The sequence below is a fragment of the Ranitomeya imitator genome, chromosome 1 (genome assembly GCF_032444005.1).
Source record: "Ranitomeya imitator isolate aRanImi1 chromosome 1, aRanImi1.pri, whole genome shotgun sequence".
Classification (NCBI taxonomy): Eukaryota; Metazoa; Chordata; class Amphibia; order Anura; family Dendrobatidae; genus Ranitomeya; species Ranitomeya imitator.
The window spans coordinates 17,242,588-17,264,803 of NC_091282.1; the positions used below are offsets into that span (position 1 = coordinate 17,242,588).

The window sequence follows — 22,216 nt, forward strand, 5'->3', positions numbered from 1 at the left end:
TTGAGGGGATGTCTGTCCTCTACAATCTCCTATATAAAGAGGGTGACGGCGGGGGAAGATGACGAGATTGAGCGACGGCTGAAGGACTCGGAAGCCGCCTATGTGGCCAATCAAACTAACGGCAACAGGGTGGAGTGGCTCACTTCCCAAAGATTATACACCCAAAATATAGACACTAAATCAAAACGTAAATTATTTTTTACCCGTCAGTCTTATTTTGAAATGGGGAATCAGGCCAGTAAACTCCTAGCTTTTTTGGTACGTCAGCATAACACCTCCAACACGGTACTACAGATTCGGACACTCGATGGTTCGTTGGTATCCTCCACCGAGGAAATTCTTCAAAGTTTTTGCAATTACTATAAGTCACTGTACAAATCGGGTAGTGGTCTTGGGGTCCCTGAATGTATAGACTATCTATCAGACATGACATTCCCCTTACTGAGCCCAACCCAGCAAGCTTTTATGGAAGCCGAGTTTACTCTGGAGGAGGTGGAACAGGCTATAATGGATATGGCCACCGGGAAGGCCCCTGGACCTGACGGGTTTCCCGTTGAGTTCTATAAAAAATATCGGGACCACCTGGCACCACTCTTATTGAAGGTGCTTCAGAATATATGGGAGGGAGAAATTATGCCTGAAACATTTTATGATGCAAATATCATTGTACTTAAGAAGGAGGGAAAGGACCCCTTGGAATGTGGATCATATCGCCCCATATCATTGGTAAACGTAGATTATAAAATCTTCACTAAAATATTGGCCACTAGACTAAATACAATCATATTAGATCTTATACACCCAGATCAAACAGGCTTTATGCCTGGGAAAAGTACCTCTATTAATATTCGGCGGGTCCAATCAGTGATTCAATATAGCTCCCTAGAATTGGATAATAACTGGGCTCTGGCATCCCTAGACACAGCTAAAGCGTTTGACTCCCTCGAGTGGCCTTTTCTTTCTGCATGTCTGCAGAAATACGGTTTTGGAGATAAATTTATTAGAGGGATAGATACACTATATAGGAATCCTAGGGCACGGGTAATTGTGAATAATTCTATCTCTGATTCCTTTACTTTACATAGGGGAACCCGTCAGGGATGTCCTCTGTCCCCGGCCCTCTTTGCCCTCGCGATAGAAGCATTGGCAATACGCATAAGGTCTTCCACAGATATCAAGGGAATAAGTATTGCGGATCGTGTAGATACCATCGGTCTATATGCTGATGATATGATCATATTTATGGATAAAACAGAAGAAACACTACCGCGAGTAATAACGACTATAGATAATTTTAGCAAATTCTCTGGTCTCTATATCAATTGGGATAAGTCTGCTCTGATGCCTCTGTCTCATGCGCCGATGCCCCGTCTCGAAAATCTCTCGTCACTACCTGTAGTCTCCAATTTCAAATATCTAGGAATACATATGTCTCAATATAGTCAGCTGGACCTACGACTTAATATTTATCCACTATTGGACCTGGCCAAATCTAAATTCATAGCTTGGAGCAAACTCCCTCTCTCCGTTGCAGGTCGCATTAATTTAGTTAAGATGATATTGCTCCCCAAATTTAATTATTGTCTACAACATAGTGCTGTGCCAATACCCAAATCTTTCTTTGCAAACTTAAACTCCCTGACCACGTCCTTTATATGGGGGAAGACTAGACCCAAACTCAAGCTATCTACTCTACAGAGACCGACAAGGGGGGGAGGGGCAGCCTTACCAGACTTTTATCTATATTATCTTGCTGGGCAGGCTAGGGCGATAAGCAAATGGATGCCTAGCAACCCCCTACCTAATTCAGAAAGCCATATAATCCATTCTGCCCGTATTGACTGTCCACTGGGTTTTTTGGAAATGGAGAAAGTCAGTGCTCCCCGTTTGCTGCCATTGCTTCGACAAGCGAGATTAATATGGAGACAAATTAAAAAAGTTATTAAATATACAGATATAATAGCCGAAATGCCACTGTGGTATAATAGTTATTTTCCAGAATTACTAAATCACCCGTCTACTGAGTTCTGGATCTCATGTGGTGTTCTCTCGGTAGGTAATTTGTATAACCAGGATGTTTTTGTGTCCTTTGAGCAATTGCGGGATACCTGCAATATCCCAAGATCTCAATTCTTCCGTTATTTACAGCTGAGGTCAGCTTTCCAGTCACATATGCGAAATGCAGGTGCAAGTCGAGCAATTTCATCTTTACCCCTTATAGGCATTCTCAAATCACAGGGTCCTCAGGGGCTCATCTCCTCTTTATACACATACCTATTATCCGTGGGAGATGGGCTCACTATTAACACCTTAAAAAAGAAATGGGAGGGACTCCTTCCCGATACACTGGGAGAGGAGTGGGAAGATATTTTGGAATCTCCAACTAAAGTTTCTCCCTCAGTTAACAATAGGATGACCCAGCTATATATTACGTATCAGACTTATCTGACTCCGACACGACTTTTTAAAATGGGCCGCCTTCAGACGTCAGACTGCTTACGGTGTCACGCACATGATGCGGATTTTACCCACATGATATGGCGGTGCCCGGTAATCCTTCATTATTGGAAAGAAGTCACGACATTGTTAACGTCTTTATTGTTAATCCCTGTCCCACTTGAACCATTGACTTGCCTATTTGGGGTGTGGGATACAGAGACCTGGGATCACCATACTGGGATCTTCCTTCGAGAAACGCTCTTCTTAGCACGAAAGGTACTGGCATTAAGGTGGATGGGTGGCTCCTCCCCGTCTCTCAGAGCTTGGATTGACCTGGTGAACTCGGTTATCCCATATGAAAGAACACTGTACCATAATAGAGGATGTCCAGGTAAATTCGAAAAAATTTGGGGTAGATGGAACTCATCTCATCATACTCTGTAGTCTGCGTGGATTAGATATATGCACGGGGAGGAGGGCATGGGGTTTGGGGACATCGTTGCAGAGCAAACTTGAATCTGTTTTCTTTTGGCGACTTATTACTAAAGGTTAAAGTTGTTTAAGTTGTATAGTAGGTATTTTGTAGGTACTAGTGATTCAACATGCACAGTCTATTGCCTCTGAACTTTGGATGCGATGATGTTTGTAATCATTTGTATCTGATGGTATGTTTAATAATGATAAATGTAATATGTGCAATGTTTGTCTATTCTGAAATTAATAAACGAATTTAAAAAAAAAAAAAAAAAAAAAAAAAAAGAATCAGGCAGGTGCGGACCGGTACAGCTGATATAATGATTGGCATGGCATGTGCTGGCTGGCTGGTCCGGTTGTAATACAAAGAATGGCACAGGAGGTGTAGGTGAGTCCAGCTGATATACAGACTTTCACAATAGGTGCAGGCCGATCAGACTGACAAGGCAAGTACTAGTAAGGTGGTTAGAAATGGACAGGGACCTAAGAACTAGCAAGCGTGTTTAGTAACACGTATGCATGTGGAGGTGCCTTAAGTGTCTTCCAGCCATTTAAGAAGGAGGGAGAACACGCCCTAAGCACAGTGCCTGGGGATCTGTGCATCGTGTATGCACCCCGGCAGCAGCAGCCGACGAGGAAGGACAGCGATGGGGGCTGCAGCGGTGAATGAGTCGGCGTCCCTGCCTGGGAAGTGGGGCAGCGTGCAGGGATGCCTGCGCTACAATACTCTTTCCCCCCCCAGCCGTCCCCCTTTCCACTCCCTCTTTTTCAAGATCGCAATAAATCTCTCCAGGAGGAGAGGGGCATGGATGTTTTCCCTGGGGTTCTTGGACCTCTCCTTAGGACCAAGCCCCTTCCAATCCACAAGAAAAAAAAAGGTCTTTCCTCTTACTCTCTTGGTGGCCAGAATGTTCTCTACCTCAAAAACATCTTCAGTGCTGATTAGAGCAAGAGTGGTACCAGAATCTTTAAAAGAAAAGGCAACAGGCTTGAGGAGAAACCCATGGAAGGAATTGGTGACTCTCACAGATAGGGGGCAAGGTGAGGAGGTGGTGTGTGAGTGGGAGACGCTTAATGTCCGGTCTGTTAGGTATGATGAGATGCAGGATAGGGCCAAGTCTCTGATGCCAAGGGATGAGAGGGTCTGTAATAATAGGGAATGGTCCACTGTGTCAAAGGCAGCCGACAGGTCGAGGAGGAGGAGGACAGAGTAGTGTCGCTTGCTGTTAACGGTTAATAGGTCATTGGTGACCTTAGTTAGGGCAGTTTCAGTGGAGTGGTGTGACCGGAAGCCTGATTGTAAACGGTCGAAAAGGGAGCAGGAAGATAGATGGGAGTACAGTTCAAGATGGACGTGTTGTTCCAGTAGTTTTGAGGCATAGGGGAGAAGTGATATAGGGCGATAGCTAGATACAAAGGATGGGTCAAGAGAAGGCTTGAGGATAGGTGTGATTGAGGCATGTTTAAAGCTTGAGGGTAAAACACCAGTTGTTCGTGATAGGTGGAAGAGATGGGTTAGAGTTGGGATGAAGACTGTGGCGAGGTTTGGGATGAAGTGGGAAGGGATCGGGTCAAGTGCACAGGTGGTGAGATGTGATCTTGAGAGTAGAGTGGAGAGTCGATCTTCTGTAATAGTGGAGAAGTTGGTTTTGGAGGTGGAGGGCTGGGTGTAATGTGCTGCTGCAGTGCAATATAGTGCAACCTCCACCAGGGGATGCTGGTTAAGGAAAAGAGGTTGTACACACAGAGCAGCAATACTGAACTACAACACAGGTGTCACAGGTAATGAAAGAGAAGTCAGGCAAGCCAAGGTCATACACAGAGAGATAAGCGCAGTATACAGGGGGAGTCAGAAGAATAGTTGGGGACAAACGAGAAGTCAGAGCCTACCGGGAACGTGGTAACCAAAACGTGAGATGCAAGACGGGATACAAGCCAGAAGTCAGAACAAGTCATGAACTGGTACATGCAGTCAGAGGCAAAAAGGAAGTATAGTATAAGTGAACAGGTCAGGTGCTCAAACCGTGCAGCATGAACTATAGCTGACACTGGCCCACAGCCTGCAGAGGACTTAAATAGCTCAGCCAGCTTCAAAGTGAGGCAGAGGGGATTAACTCCCACATGACCAGTCCAGTAACAAGACCGCTGAACATAAACTCAGAACTGGATCATGACACTGGGTAGTTGGGAAGAAGGGCTCTGGGAGTTGTCGACTAAAACTGTCCCTGATGTTCTCAATCTTCTGGTTGAAAAATGAGGCAAAGTCTTCAGCTGAGATGAGGGGGGAGGGAGGAGGTGCTGGGGGACGGAGGAGAGAGTTGAAGGTGTTGAATAACTGTTTAGGGTTGTGAGACAGGGAGGATATGAGAGATGAGAAGTAGGTTTGTTTAGCTGTGGCGAGTGTGGTCTTCAAAGTAGTGAGGGACTGTTTGAATGCGATAAAGTGCTCGTTGGAGTGGGATCTTTTCCATTCGCAGGTTCAAAGGTTCCCAGGCTATTAATATAAGCTCACAGCTGTTTGCTTAGACTTTACTGGCTAGTTTACAGGGGAACCCCAGAAAAAAATTGACATGGGGTCCCCCTATAAAATCCAACCAGCAAAGGCTAGGCAGGCAGTTGCGGTCTCATATTAATAGCCTGAGAAGGGGCCATAGATATTGGCATCCCCCAGGCTAAAAACATCAGCTCTCATCTGCCAAAGAAATGGCACATCTTATAGATGTGCCAATTCTGGCACTTAGCCTCACTCTTCCCACTTGCTCTGTAGCGGTGGCAAGTGGGGGTAATATTTGTGGGGTTGACGTCACCTATGTATTGTCCGGTGACATCAAGCCCACAGGTAATGGAGAGGCGTCTATAAGACACCTATCCATTACTAATCCTATAGTTGTTTGGTAAATAAACACACGGCCAGAATAAAGTCCTTTGTTTTAAATAATCATAGACACCTTTATTGAATTTAAATTTACCATATTTACTGAACACCTAATCCCCAAAGCCCTCATCTCCTGCAATCAAAAAAATAATAAACCAACATATAATACTATCCTGTTTGACATTAATCCATATAATACAGAGTGTCCTACGGAAATCTCACGTGTAGAACAGTCACATTGGGAGATGTGACCGCTCTACCTGGCCTCCGGCGATACACTGCGGAAGCGATTACCTCCTGTCAGTGTATCACTGAGTCGCCCTGATGGTTCACTGGAGTTCATCAGCTCCGGTGCTCTCACGGCACTACCGCTGTTTGAGAACTTTCTCACGCAGCGGTGCCGTGAGAGCACCGGAGCTGATCAACTCATGAACTCCAGTGAACTCTCACAGCGGCTCAGTGATACACTGCAGGAAGGATCACCTCCTGTCCTAATATCGCCGGCGGCCATTGAGATCGAGGTAGGGCACTCCGTATTAAATGGACTACGACGGAAAGGTGAGTATATGTTGGTTTATTATTTTTGATTGTTTGCAGGTGACACAGGCATTCGGGATTAGGTGTTTGGTGAGTGCATGTATTTTGTATGTGAATATGTAAATGTTTTTATTTTTTATTTTATTTTTTTTACAGTTGAACACAGGTGCCGAATGATGGGACTTTTTCCATCATAGGCTCATGCTGTCTCTGTTGTATGTGACAAAACACATAGCCAGATGGGAGTAGTAGTCCCATCAAACGACGCCTGGGTATACACATCGCATGGGTACACACACAGACACGCACAGATTCTCCGCCCACACACAGACACACGCACATATTCTCCGCCTGCACACCCTTCTGAGAACATTTCACTTTGACAAATCGCAGCATTTTTGGTAGCAAATAAACAAACCTTTTTACACCTGCGTTTTTGCTGCAGATTTGACTGACTTAATTGAAGTCAATGAGTCAAAAACGTTGCAAAAAGAATTGACATGCTACAGAAAATAAAATGCTGCAAATACGGAAGGAAATTTGTGGATCATGTGCACAACAATTCAGGATGGTCATTGAATTTTCTTCCTTTAGTATTCCATTGCGTTTTTGGAGCATTTACGCACGTTAAAAAAAAAAACTGCAAAAGCTTATCATGTGCACATAGCCTATGAGGTGAGCGCAATTTACCACTTAATCCTCCCTGTGTAACTTGGATAAGAGCCCATTGCACTTTTTCAATTCCTGTATGAGGGTTTTCATTGTGAGCTTCATCATATAACTTTAGAAATCCTTTTTGTGTTAATCCAATCTATCTTTCATCCATATAGGAAATCCTTGTGAGAATAACGATTTATCACTAAGTTGTAAAGAAGAAGCTATCAGGAAGCACTGTAATGGAGAAAACCTCAGTCTCCTTCATGGACTTCACAGTTGGCCATTTTCTTATAATTCTCCTAATTATGAGGAACCCTCTCCTGAGCAATCTCGCATTGTTACCACAATTCCAGGTAACAAAGATGATACAAGATTTCAGTGTGACAAGCAACTTCCCAAAAGCTCAGATTTTTTAACAAAAAAAAAGTACAAAGGAAAAAAGTCATTCTCCTGTCCAGAATGTGGGAAATGCTTTACAAAGAAATCAAAATTTGTTATACATGAGAGAATTCACACAGGAGAAAAGCCATTTTCATGTTCGGAATGTGAGAAGTCCTTCACAAATAAATGGAGTCTTATTACACATCAGAAAATTCATACAGGTGAGACTTCATATGCATGTTCAGAATGTGGGAAATGCTTTTCAAATAAATCAAAATTTGTTATACATCAGAGAATTCACACAGGAGAAAAGCCATTTTTATGTTCGGAATGTGGGAAGTCCTTCACAGATAAAGGGAGTCTTGTTAGACATCAGAGAATTCATACAGGAGCAAAGCCATATTCATGTTCAGAATGCGGGAAAGGCTTTACAAAGAAATTAAAATTTGTTATACATGAGAGAAATCACAAAGGAGAAAAGACATTTTCGTGTTCACAATGTGAGAAATGCTTTACAGATGAATCAAATCTTGTGAAACATGAGAGCAGTCACACAGGGAAGAAACAGTATTTATGTTCAGTGTGTGGAAAATCTTTCAAATACAGATCAAACTTTGATACACATTGTAGAATTCACACTGGAGATAAGCCGTATTCATGTTCACTGTGTGGGAAATGTTTTACGCTTAAATCAACTTTTATTTCACATGAGAGAATTCACACAGGAGAAAAACCATACTCCTGTCCAGAATGTGGGAAGTCCTTCCCAGCTAAAAGGTATCTTACTATGCATCATAGAATTCATACAGGAGAGAAGCCATATTCATGTTCAGTTTGTGAGAAATCTTTTAAATATAAATCATGTCTTGTTAAACATTATAGAACTCACACTGGAGAGAAGCCGTATTCATGTTCAGAATGTGGGAAATGTTTTACACAAACATCAACTTTCGTTTCACATAAGAGAATTCACACTGGAGAGAAGCCTTATTCATGTTCACGGTGTGGGAAATGTTTTACACGGAAATCATATCTGGTTTTACATGAGAAGAGTCACATAGAAAAGCCATTTTCATGTTGAATATGTGGAAAGTTCTTCATGGATAAAAAGGCTCTTATTAGAAATCAGAAGCGAAGCCGTATTCATGTTTTAGAATGTGGGAAATCTTTTATAAACACATCAAATCTTGTGATATGTGAGAGAAGTTACACAAGAAAGAAATTGTAATTATGGTCATTGTGTTTATAAATGATAATAAACAGTAGTCAACATAAATGAGTACACCCCACTTTGATAATAAGATTGTAATATCTCACTGAACACAAAATTAATTCCCAAAACTTTGCCAACGCTGAGTTTCATAGAACTTTTTTTTTTTAATCAATAACAACATGAAAGTAAGGTTAATATAACTTTCAACATAAATTCTTTAGTTTTACTCAAATTAGTTAATGCAAAAATGAGTACACCCCACATTAAACACTAACTACTTCATCAATCATTTTTTATGGCCTCCGTGATTTTTTAGGGACAGCATCAAGTTTTCTCAGCATGGAATGAACAAATTAGTGACATAGTGTAACATTTATCCTTTTTCCTTCTTCAAGAACGAGTTCTCTTAGTGCCTAGATGCTGGATGGAGAGTGATGATAACTTGTCTCACCATAGGTGTTTGGCAGGGTTCAGATCAGGATACACTTGGCCACTGAATCACTTTTACCCTGTCACTATAGATCAGTATAACTCGTATCTGTGAGTTCATGATACCATCAATTAAATATAGTTCCCTGACGCCAGCTGCACTCATGTAGCCTCAAATAAGGACTACCACCACCATGTATCACTGTAGGTACCATGCATTTTCATTGTATTCTTCACATTTGCAATTCCATACAGTTTTGAAGCCATCAGTTTCAAAAATATTTATTTTGGTCTCATCACTCCAGAGTCTCAGAAGTCTTCATACTTTTCAGCATTTATCACAAATGGTGTCCTCAAGTATTAAACCCATAAACGATTTTTTGGGTTTAGTGCACCCTTAAAACACAAGACTAATCACAACTAATCACAAACTTGGTAACCCACTTAGTAAAAGCACTGTGGAAACCAAAGGGTACTTCCCAATATGAAATAATTTTTATTGATACAATCATAAAAAAATATGAGAAAGGTGAAAGATAATTAAAAAGAATGGACAATAATACCATGGAATGCCACTTAGCACTAGCTATTAAGAATAGCATAGCCCCAATAGTAAATATGTGTTAACTCATAATTTTGATGCCTTCAATGTGAATGTACAATATTCATAGTCATGAAAATACAGAAAAATCTTTAAATGAGGTGTGTCCAAACGTTTGGTCTGTACTGTATATGTATTGAAGAATGTTAAAATTGCATTGCAATCAGATAACAATTGCAAAGCATTCGGATGTCAATTGGATGCTAGGTGTTAAAAATTGGATAGCACTAACATGAAAATCGCATGGCACTAGTCCTACTTTTCTGGACCAAAAGCATTAAGCTACTTACTGGTAGCGGCATTTCTCGGAGGCCCATGACAGCACGACGAGAGAGGGGATCCGCCCATTAGGAACAGGAAACCTACAGATACAAAAGGGCGGTACCTCTCCCTTGCCTCAGTTGTATTTCAGAGTCTTGAGAGGACTACCGCGGTTAGTGGTACACAAAAATATACACTATATACAGATTATATACAAAAATAGCAGACATCTATTGGGACTGGTATCATATTGTGAAATATATACATTTATATGGAGTGCAACCCCCACGTGAATAGGGAGGGAACTAAGGGTGCTGTCATGGGCCTCCGAGAAATGCCGCTACCAGTAAGTAGCTTAATGCTTTACTCGGACTCCCATGACAGCACGACGAGAGAATTACAGAGATGTAAGCTTCCTTAGGGAGGGACTATGGCCTGTAGCACCCTTAACCCGAATGTGAGATCAGAGGAAGCCCCCAAATCCAACCTATAGTGCTTAAAGAAGGTGGACGGGGATGACCATGTGGCCGCCTTACATATCTGGTCGATTGATACTCCAGACTTTTCCGCCCAGGATGTAGCCATGGCCCTGGTGGAATGCGCCCTCAGATTCTGCGGAGCCGGACCCCCACCTGCAGTATAAGCCAGAGAGATCGCCTCCCTAATCCACTTTGCTAGTGTGTACTTGGATACCCTGAGACCCTTTCTAGGATTTTGGAAAGATAAAAATAATGCATCATCTTTCTTCCAAGTGTCAGTAACTGAGATGTATTCTAGCAGGTATCTCCTAACGTCTAAAGTATGGAGTAGCTCTTCCTTAGGGTTAGCAGGATTAGGGAGGAAGGATGGTAAAATTATCTCTTGTGACCTGTGAAACCGTGATGATACTTTTGGTAAATAGGCTGGGTCCGGTCTGAGGATTACTCTGTCTGGTAGAAACTCTGTATAAGGGGAAACCCTGGAGAGAGCTTGTATGTCTCCTACTCTACGGGCAGATGTAATTGCTACCAGAAATGCTGTCTTAAGGGATAAGGCTTTAATTGAAGCTGATTGCAGAGGTTCAAACGGCTCTTTAGTCAATGCTGATAGGACTAAGTTGAGATCCCAAGGCATAGATCTATCTTTATGAATGGGTCTAGACCTACTAGATGCCTTAATGAACCTTGAGATCCAGTAATTATTGGCGATGTTACAGGAGAATAGAGCCCCTAGGGCCGAGACCTGTACCCTTAGAGTACTAGTGGATAGACCTAACTCTAAGCCTTTTTGCAAGAATTCTAAAATTTGTTTTACAGGTATTCCCTCTTCTAAATCGAAATCAGAAGAGGCTAGAAACTTTCGCCAGGTCCTAGCATAGATTGTTGTGGTTATTTGCTTCCTACTTTTCATAAGGGTTTCAATTAAACTCGGGGAGAACCCTTTGTTTTTCAGTAACGCCCTTTCAAAATCCATGCCGTTAAATGAAGGTTCTTTATTTGCGGATGACTGACTGGGCCCTGGTAGAGCAAATCCGGAATCTCCGGAAGCACCCAGGGATCCTCCACTGACATGTTCCTGAGCCAAGTGAACCAGGCTCTTCTGGGCCAGAATGGGGCAATCAGTATAATTCTGGCTTGATCTTCTCTTATTTTTCTGCCTACTAGGGGTAACAGGTCTAGTGGAGGAAATGCATACGCCAGCTGAAAATCCCAATTGATCAGAAGGGCGTCTACTGCCAGAGGATTCTCCCTGGGATTTAGGGAACAGAATTTTGTTGTCTTCCGGTTGTCTCTGGTAGCAAATAAATCTATTTCTGGATGTCCCCATTTGTGGACGATCTGATCGAACACGCGATTGCTTAGGGACCACTCCCCTTGCCTCAAGGTGTTGCGGCTTAGAAAGTCTGCTTTGACGTTTTCCTTTCCTCTTATGTGTAGAGCGGATAGGGATAAGAAGTGATTCTCTGCTGTCTGGAACAGACGATCCGCCACCCTCATCAGTGACTCGGAATGAGTTCCACCCTGATGATTTATGTATGCGACCGCCACCTGGTTGTCTGATAGGATCTTGACATGATGACCCTGCAGATATGAGAGGAATTTTTTCACTGAAAGCTCTACTGCCATTAACTCCTTCTGGTTGGAGGAGGCTGATGTTAGGGAGGGGGGCCATAGACCCTGAACCATCATGTCATCCATGTGTGCTCCCCAACCCGAAGGGCTAGCATCTGTTGTTACCACCCGTGTTACCTGTGATACCCAGGGAACTCCCGCCGATAAGTTCTCACTAACTAGCCACCACTTAAGAGATGTGAGTGCTTTTGGACCTAAGGTAATCTGACTCTGCAGGGACCCCTGTAAGATTTTGTCATTAACCAGCACCTCAGATTGTAATGGTCTGGTGTGGAATTGGGCCCAACGGACGGCGGGAATGCAAGAGGTTAAGGAACCCAATAGTGACATAGCCTGTCTAAGGGTCATGGAAGGTTTGACAATTGCCTTAGACACCTGATGCTGGATATGTAAGGATTTGTCGGGTGGAAGACAACACTGTTGGGATTCTGAGTTTAATGACAGTCCTAAGAATCTTTGTATTTTTTGAGGCTGTAAACGAGATTTTTCATAGTTAATGATCCACCCTAGACACTCCAGTCTGGATGTGGCTGTGTCTAGCTGGGACAGGCAATGGTCTGCTGAGTTCCCTACTATAAGAAAGTCATCCAGGTAGGGAATGATCAGGATGTCGGACTCTCGCAAGTGTGCCATGACCTCGGCTACTAGTTTAGTGAACACCCTAGGAGCCGCTGATAATCCAAAGGGGAGCGCTCTGAACTGGAAATGGCGAATGTTACCCCTTATTGACACAGCTACCCTCAGGAACCTCTGGAAATCTTCATGTATTGGAACATGATAGTATGCGTCTTTAAGATCTACAACTACCATGAAACAGTGATTAAACAACATCTTTATTGCTGAATTAATAGTTTCCATTTTGAAGGATTCATTAACCAGGAACTCATTAAGACATTTTAGATTAATGATCGTTCTAAAAGATCCATCTGGCTTTTTGATCAGAAAAAGAGGAGAATAAAATCCCCTTCCTCTTTCTAAATCTGGAATTTCCACCAATACTTTCTTGGCGCATAAGTTCATGACTTCAGCCTCTAGAGCAGCTTGCTCCAGGGGGGAGGAACGAAAAGGGGTTAATTTGAATTTATCTCGAGGCCAATGATTGAAGTCCAGCCTTAGACCTTTAGTAACAATGCCTCTGACCCATCTACTGATCGTTATGTCAAGCCACGCTGAGGAGAAGGCTGACAGTCTACCCCCCACAGGGATTGCTAGTCATTGGTCTGGTTTTTTCTGATCCTTTGAGGAACGGCGAAACATATATCCCGTACCTCTACCGCGTCTGTCTTCCCATCTGAAACTTTCTCTAGTGGGAGAGGATCCGCGTTTCTTTCCGCGACCAAATCTTCTTCGATTGAAGGGTAGGCGGTAGGATGCTGAGTACAGGCTTGGAAACTTCTTTTTGTCATCGCCTGCCTTTTCCAGCAACTCATCCAGTGTTGGGCCAAAGAGATACTGTCCCTCGCATGGAATGGCGCAGAGCTTAGTTCTGGATTGAATGTCCCCTGACCAGCACTTTAACCATAGGGCCCTGCGAGCCGCGTTAGATAGTCCTGCCGCTCTAGCTGCCATTCTGACGGAGTCCACAGAAGCATCCGACAGGAAGGCTGCAGCATTCTGAATTGTTGGTAGCGCTTTCAGAATAGAATCTCTGGATGCTCCATCCTTCAGCTGAGACTCTAATTGATCTAGCCAGACCATTAAAGACCTGGCTGTGCATGTTGCGGCAACCGCTGGTCTGAGGGATCCTGCTGCCATCTCCCAGGTACCTTTTAGAAAGATATCCGCCTTCCTGTCTAAGGGATCTTTGAGGGACCCCATATCCTCAAAGGGTAATGAGGCTTTCTTTGACGCCTTTGCTACTGCCGCGTCTAACTTAGGAGCTTTATCCCATGTATCCACCACCGGATCATCAAAGGGATACCTGCGTTTTAAGGCTGGCGGTAAGGCCCCCTTTTTTTCTGGTTTCTTCCATTCTCGGAGGATCAATTCTTGGATCTTCTCATTTACCGGAAAAGATCTGTGTTTTTTACGATCTAAACCACTAAACATTAACTCCTGTTTTGAGGGCTGTGATTTGGGTTCCTCTATACCCATCATGCCTCTAACTGATTTGACCACCCTGTCAATCTTATCCAAGGGTAGACAAAATCGTCCAGACTCCTCGTCTGATGAAGAGGAGAAAGGACTAGAGAGATAGGCATTTTCTTCTCCTTCATCTTCTGACGAATTAGAGTCCAGAGGGGCTCTATGCTTCGAGCCTTCCGCTTGGGATAGGGATCGTAATGACTCCCTTACTTCCAGCCGGATCATTTCTTTTATGTTTGCCGTACTCACGGACTCTTCCGCTACCTGGGGGAGGACAATATAGGTGATAACCACTATCTGACCTAAGGTCACTACCCCCCAACCACTCCTGTAGACCTCACCGTCTGTTGTATACAGGGGGCACATAACTTTTTAGTACAAGAGTCGGGCAAGGGGACTCCACAGAGGGCACATTCCTTATGTTTAGATTTGTCCGTACTCTTCTTCCCCTGGAAAGATAAAGTATAAGGGGCCTGCGTCACAGAGTGAACTTCCACGTAGATCACTTACCCGTGCGCCCAAGTCAAGTACCGGAATCCGAGGGGGTTCTTTCCTAGTCGAAGCTCTAGATCCCTGCTCGGATGAGCTTTTTCGACTGGTCTGGTCGCCTCTATCCTTTTTGGGCTTCTGACGCATCTCGTCTGACAGCTGCTGCTGCTGCTCACCACCACTCTCCATGACGAATTGCGACCAAAAGCAGGGTTCTGACATTGTAACCTGCTTATATCCCCCTTGGATCCGGTCAGCAGATGGGCCGGCGCTATCCCTATTGGTTCCGGACACCGCAGGAGGGCTGTCGGGAGAACTGGCGTCCAGATGCGATGGGCGCCGCCATCTTGGATCGTCCGCACATGCGCAGACGTCCGGCGACCCGGAAGCGGCTACCAAACTCCGCCCCCCCACGTCACCGCACCCGGAAACGCTCCAGCACATGCTGAGAGCCGTGCAGGACGCCGGGGACGGATCGGCAGCATTCCGGAGCTCACTCCACGCACCTGAGCCCGGCACCCGCAGCCATGCCGCACAGCTGCGCCACCAATGGGAATACTTACCTGCGCCGACGCTGTTGGATGCAGGAAATCCTCCGGACTCCGCTTCCTGCTGCGAACGCCACAGACGTGCAATCCAGCAAGGACCACCGTGGCGTCTCCAGGGATCTCCGCACCGGCCGAGGTAGGAGACCCCCCCGCTACCGTAATCGGCCGGCCGGCCTGGGCTTCTGTCTGTAGGCACCCGTCCCCTCAGGAACAGGAAACCAACTGAGGCAAGGGAGAGGTACCGCCCTTTTGTATCTGTAGGTTTCCTGTTCCTAATGGGCGGATCCCCTCTCTCGTCGTGCTGTCATGGGAGTCCGAGTAAATCAGAACTTTTTTTTCATAGTGCTGTGTATGAGACCTTAGTGAAGGTACAGGAGCAGAGGAACAGATGAAGGAGGATGAGGAGGAAGATGTGATGGGCGCGGAACAGTCAGGAGATGAAGAGGATAATGATGCTCTCTTAATTGTCCATGGTTGGCGGGAGGGGACAGAGGAAGCAACTTTAAGTATTACCCCGCCACCAACACACCATGGTCTTGGACCTCATGAAAGCGCTCGACATGAGTGCCTTCTTGCTGCACTGTCTGCAACATGATGCCTGTAAGGGGTATGGGGCCAGTTCAATGTCCTGCACTCCTTGAATATGTCCCTGGCGTGTAAATATGCCTGACAGAAACCGTATACTTCATGTGTCATGTAATGTAGATACAGCTCAAAAAAAAATAAAGGGAACACTAAAATCCCACATCCTAGATATCTCTGAATGAAATATTCCAGTTGCAAATTTTTATTCATTGCAGAATGTGTTCAGAACAATAGAACATAACAATTATCAATGTAAATCAAAATGAATACCCCATGGAGGTCTGGATTTGGAATGATGCTCAAAATCAAAGTGGAAAATCAAATTACAGGCTGATCCAACTTCAGTGGAAATGCCTCAAGACAAGGAAATGATGCTCAGTAGTGTGTGTGGCCTCCACATGCCTGTATGATTTCCCTACAATGCCTGGGCATGCTCCTGATGGGGCGGCGGATGGTCTCCTGAGGGATCTCCTCCCAGACCTGAACTAAAGCATCCGCCAACTCCTGGACAGTCTGTGGTGCAACGTGACGTTGGTGGATGGTGCGAGACATGATGTCCTAGATGTGCTCAATCGGATTCAGGTCTGGGGAACGGGCGGACCAGTCCATAGCTTCAATGCCTTCATCTTGCAGGAACTGCTGACACACTCCAGCCACATGAGGTCTGGCATTGTCCTGCATTAAGAGGAACCCAGGGCCAACCGCACCAGCATATGGTCTCACAAGGAGTCTGAGGATCTCATCTCGGTACCTAATGGCAGTCAGGCTACCTCTGGCGAGCACATGGAGGGCTGTGCAGGTCTCTAAAGAAATGCCACCCCACACCATTACTGACCCACTGCCAAACCGGTCATGCTGAAGGATGTTGTAGGCAGATTGCTCTTCACTGCGTCTCCAGACTCTGTCACATCTGTCACATTTGCTCAGTGTGAACCTGCTTTCATCTGTGAAGAGCACAGGGCACCAGTGGTGAATTTGCCAATCCTGGTAACATAGTTAGTAAGGCCGAAAAAAGACATTTGTCCATCCAGTTCAGCCTATATTCCATCATAATAAACCCCCAGATCTACGTCCTTCTACAGAACCTAATAATTGTATGATACAATATTGTTCTGCTCCAGGAAGACATCCAGGCCTCTCTTGAAACCCCCCGAACGAGTTCGCAATCACCACCTCCTCAGGCAAGCAATTCCAGATTCTCACTGCCCTAACAGTAAAGAATCCTCTTCTATGTTGGTGGAAAAACCTTCTCTCCTCCAGACTCAAAGAATGCCCCCTCGTGCCCATCACCTTCCTTGGTATAAACAGATCCTCAGCGAGATATTTGTATTGTCCCCTTATATTCTTATACATGGTTATTAGATCGCCCCTCAGTCGTCTTTTTTCTAGACTAAATAATCCTAATTTCGCTAATCTATCTGGGTATTGTAGTTCTCCCATCCCCTTTATTAATTTTGTTGCCCTCCTTTGTACTCTCTGTAGTTCCATTATATCCTTCCTGAGCACCGGTGCCCAAAACTGGACACAGTACTCCATGTGCGGTCTAACTAGGGATTTGTACAGAGGCAGTATAATGCTCTCATCATGTGTATCCAGACCTCTTTTAATGCACCCCATGATCCTGTGTGCCTTGGCAGCTGCTGCCTGGCACTGGCTGCTCCAGGTAAGTTTATCATTAACTAGGATCCCCAAGTCCTTCTCCCTGTCAGATTTACCCAGTGGTTTCCCGTTCAGTGTGTAATGGTGATATTGATTCCTTCTTCCCATGTGTATAACCTTACATTTATCATTGTTAAACCTCATCTGCCACCTTTCAGCCCAAGTTTCCAACTTATCCAGATCCATCTGTAGCAGAATACTATCTTCTTGTATTAACTGCTTTACATAGTTTTGTATCATCTGCAAATATCGATATTTTACTGTGTAAACCTTCTACCAGATCATTAATGAATATGTTGAAGAGAACAGGTCCCAATACTGACCCCTGCGGTACCCCACTGGTCACAGCGACCCAGTTAGAGACTATACCATTTATAACCACCCTCTGCTTTCTATCACTAAGCCAGTTACTAACCCATTTACACACATTTTCCCCCAGACCAAGCATTCTCATTTTGTGTACCAACCTCTTGTGCGGCACGGTATCAAACGCTTTGGAAAAATCGAGATATACCACGTCCAATGACTCACCGTGGTCCAGCCTATAGCTTACCTCTTCATAAAAACTGATTAGATTGGTTTGACAGGAGCGATTTCTCATAAACCCATGCTGATATGGAGTTAAACAGTTATTCTCATTGAGATAATCCAGAATAACATCCCTCAGAAACCCTTCAAATATTTTACCAACAATAGAGGTTAGACTTACTGGCCTATAATTTCCAGGTTCACTTTTAGAGCCCTTTTTGAATATTGGCACCACATTTGCTATGCGCCAGTCCTGCGGAACAGACCCCGTCGCTATAGAGTCCCTAAAAATAAGAAATAATGGTTTATCTATTACATTACTTAGTTCTCTTAGTACTCGTGGGTGTATGCCATCCGGACCCGGAGATTTATCTATTTTAATCTTATTTAGCCGGTTTCGCACCTCTTCTTGGGTTAGATTGGTGACTCTTAATATAGGGTTTTCATTGTTTCTTGGGATTTCACCTAGCATTTCATTTTCCACCGTGAATACCGTGGAGAAGAAGGTGTTTAATATGTTAGCTTTTTCCTCGTCATCTACAACCATTCTTTCCTCACTATTTTTTAAGGGGCCTACATTTTCAGTTTTTATTCTTTTACTATTGATATAGTTGAAGAACAGTTTGGGATTAGTTTTACTCTCCTTAGCAATGTGCTTCTCTGTTTCCTTTTTGGCAGCTTTAATTAGTTTTTTAGATAAAGTATTTTTCTCCCTATAGTTTTTTAGAGCTTCAATGGTGCCATCCTGCTTTAGCAGTGCAAATGCTTTCTTTTTACTGTTAATTGCCTGTCTTACTTCTTTGTTTAGCCACATTGGGTTTTTCCTATTTCTAGTCCTTTTATTCCTACAAGGTTTAAACCGCTTACAGTGCCTATTTAGGATGTTCTTAAACATTTCCCATTTATTATCTGTATTCTCATTTCTGAGGATATTGTCCCAGTCTACCAGATTAAGGGCATCTCTAAGCTGGTCAAACTTTGCCTTCTTAAAGTTCAGTGTTTTTGTGACTCCCTGACAAGTCCCCCTAGTGAAAGACAGGTGAAACTGTACAATATTGTGGTCGCTATTTCCTAGATGCCCGACCACCTGCAGATTTGTTATTCTGTCAGGTCTATTAGATAGTATTAGGTCTAAAAGTGCTGCTCCTCTGGTTGGATTCTGCACCAATTGTGAAAGATAATTTTTCTTGGTTATTAGCAGAAACCTGTTGCCTTTATGGGTTTCACAGGTTTCTGTTTCCCAGTTAATATCCGGGTAGTTAAAGTCCCCCATAACCAGGACCTCATTAAGGGTTGCAGCTTCATCTATCTGCTTTAGAAGTAGACTTTCCATGGTTTCTGTTATATTTGGGGGTTTGTAACAGACCCCAATGAGAATTTTGTTACCATTTTTCCCTCCATGAATTTCGACCCATATGGACTCGACATCCTCATTCCCTTCGCTAATATCCTCCCTTAAAGTGGACTTTAGACAAGACTTTACATAGAGACAAACCCCTCCTCCTCTCCGATCCTTTCTAAACAGATCTGTGTCCTGTGGCAAATGCCAAGCACCTTGCACAGTGTTGGGCTGTGAGCACAACCCCCATCTGTGGACGTCGGGCACTCAGACCATCCTCATGGAGATGTGGTCTGTGGTCCGGTCCCCACCTGCAGAACCACTCCTTTATTGAGGGGGTCTTGATGATTGCCAATAATTTCCATCTGTTGTCTATTCCATTTGCACAACAGCATGTGAAATTGATTGTCAATCCATGTTGCTTCCTAAGTGGACAGTTTGATTTCACAGGAGTTTGATTTGCATGGAGTTATATTCTGTTGTGCAAGTGTTCCCTTTATTTTTATGAGCAGTGTATATATACACACCTCTGGCAAAAATTAAGAGACTACTGCAAAATGTTCAGTTTCTCTGATTTCTCTTTATAGGTATAGTTTTTTGAGTAAAATGAAAATTGTTCTTTTATTCTATAAACTATTGACAACATGTCTCCAAATTTCCATGTAATACATTTTGCATTTTTTTTTAAGGAGAAATAGTCAAAATTAAAAAAAAAGAAAACACAATGCTTGCAGACCTCAAATCATGCAAAGAAAACAAGTTCATAATCATTTAGGAACAACAATACTAATGTTTTCACTCAGGAAGAGTTCAGAGATCAATATTTTGTGGAATAAGGCTGCGTGCACACATCCGGAAATTGGCCTGCGTTTTCCCGCTAAACACTAGCGTTTTACAAGTGTAATTAGCTTGCAGAATGCCAGTGCTTTCCGAGCGATCTGTAGCATCGCTTGGAAAACTGATTGACAGGTGGGTCACACATAGTGTTTGACAAGTGTGACCAACTTTTTACCATTGATGCTGCCTATGCAGCATCAATAGTAAAAAGATCTAACGGCAAAAATAATAAAAAATAAAAAAAGTGATATTCTCACCTTCTGGCATCCCCGGCAGGCTTCCAGCTTCTTTCGATGCTCCCGTTCCCAGTAATGCCTAGCGGCATTGACCCCAGATGATGGAGCGGTCTCGCATTGTCGCAAGGCATCATTAGGAACGCAAGCATCGCAAGGAGCAGGAAGGTGGGAATATCACAATTTTTTATTTTAAGTCTCCTCTTCTCCACCCTGGGTACCAACCACACATGATCCGCTCACTTCCCGCATGGTGGGCATAGACACATGCGGAAATTAAGTGGATCAATGCATTCTAGACACATGCGGAAATTAAGTGGATCAATGCATTCCTATGTGTGTGGAATCCCTGCGATTCCGAACAAAGAATGAACATGCTGCTTTTTTTTCCGGAATGCTATCCTGCTGCGGAAAAAGACGCAACATGTGCACAAAAATTGCAGATTGCATTCTAATAATAGGATGCTTAATGTATGCGCTTTTTTGCAGTTTTATCGTGAAAATTCCTGAACGTGTGCACACAGCCTTACCATGATTTATAATTCCAGTTTTCATGCGTCTTGGCAGCTTTCCACCAGGTTTTCACACTGCTTTTGGGTGACCGTATGCCACTCCTGGTACAATAATGTAAGCAGTTCTTCTTTGTTTGATGGCTTGTGACTATCCATCATCCTCTTGATTATATTCCAGAGGTTTTCAATGCGGTTCAGGTCAGGAGATTGGGCGGCCCATGATAGGGATGATGTGGTGGTCTCTTAATTTTTGCCAGAGCTGTATATCAGCAAGGCGGCTCAGTGGTTAGCCCTGTACGGTGGCTCAGTGGTTAGCACTGCAGCCTTGCAGCGCTAGAGTCCTGGGTTCAAATCCCACCAAGGACAACATCTGCAAGGAGTTAGTATGTTCTCCCTGTGTTGCGTGGGTTTCCTCCGGGTTCCTCCCACATTCCAAAGACATACTGATAGGGAATTTAGATTGTGAGACCCGAAGAGGGGACAGATATAGGGCTAATTCAGGAGAATAGTAAGGCAAGTGACCCCAACATCACCGCTATGCTAGACAGGAGTCGAGAGGCGCAGAGCATCGCAGCTATGCTAGAGAGGAGTCGGGAGACGCAGAGCAACGCAGCTATGCTAGAGAGGAGTCGGGAGACGCAGAGCATCGCAGCTATGCTAGAGAGGAGTCGGGAGACACAGCAACGCAGCTATGCTAGAGAGGAGTCGGGAGGCGCAGAGCATCGCAGGTACGCTAGGAGTCGGGAGACGCAGAACAACGCAGCTATACTAGAGAGGAGTCGGGAGACGCAGAGCATCGCAGCTATGCTAGAGAGGAGTCGAGAGGCGCAGAGCATCGCAGCTATGCTAGAGAGGAGTCGGGAGACGCAGAGCAACGCAGCTATGCTAGAGAGGAGTCGAGAGGCGCAGAGCATCGCAGCTATGCTAGAGAGGAGTCGAGAGGCGCAGAGCATCGCAGCTATGCTAGAGAGGAGTCGGGAGACGCAGAGCATCGCAGCTATGCTAGAGAGGAGTCGGGAGACGCAGAGCATCGCAGCTATGCTAGAGAGGAGTCGAGACGCGCAGAGCATCGCAGCTATGCTAGAGAGGAGTCGGGAGACGCAGAGCAACGCAGCTATGCTAGAGAGGAGTCGGGAGACGCAGAGCAACGCAGCTATGCTAGAGAGGAGTCGGGAGACGCAGAGCATCGCAGCTATGCTAGAGAGGAGTCGGGAGGCGCAGAGCATCGCAGCTATGCTAGAGAGGAGTCGAGACGCGCAGAGCATCGCAGCTATGCTAGAGAGGAGTCGGGAGACGCAGAGCAACGCAGCTATGCTAGAGAGGAGTCGGGAGACGCAGAGCTACTATAGAAAGGGGCCGGGAGCCTCAGAGCATCGCAGGTATAATACAGAGTCTGTACAAGGCCGGTGGTATTAATGTTTTG

General features: G+C 44.5%; 2 protein-coding genes across 2 annotated transcripts in view; both read left to right on the plus strand.

Annotated features, from left to right (window-relative positions):
* The window catches only part of LOC138658328 (zinc finger protein ZFP2-like), a 41,224-nt gene extending 31,518 nt beyond the window's left edge, over positions 1-9,706 (plus strand). The window contains exon 9 of the mRNA XM_069745796.1: positions 7,156-9,706. Within this exon, the coding sequence (XP_069601897.1) occupies positions 7,156-8,444 (1,289 nt within the window). The 3' untranslated portion in view covers positions 8,445-9,706. The remainder of the gene's footprint in view (positions 1-7,155) is intronic.
* Positions 9,707-21,330: 11,624 nt separating this feature from the next.
* Positions 21,331-22,209, plus strand: LOC138664206 (golgin subfamily A member 6-like protein 4). The gene has a single exon (XM_069754728.1). The coding sequence runs from the start codon at positions 21,331-21,333 to the stop codon at positions 22,207-22,209; it is 879 nt and encodes a 292-aa protein (XP_069610829.1).
* Positions 22,210-22,216: the final 7 nt, after the last annotated feature.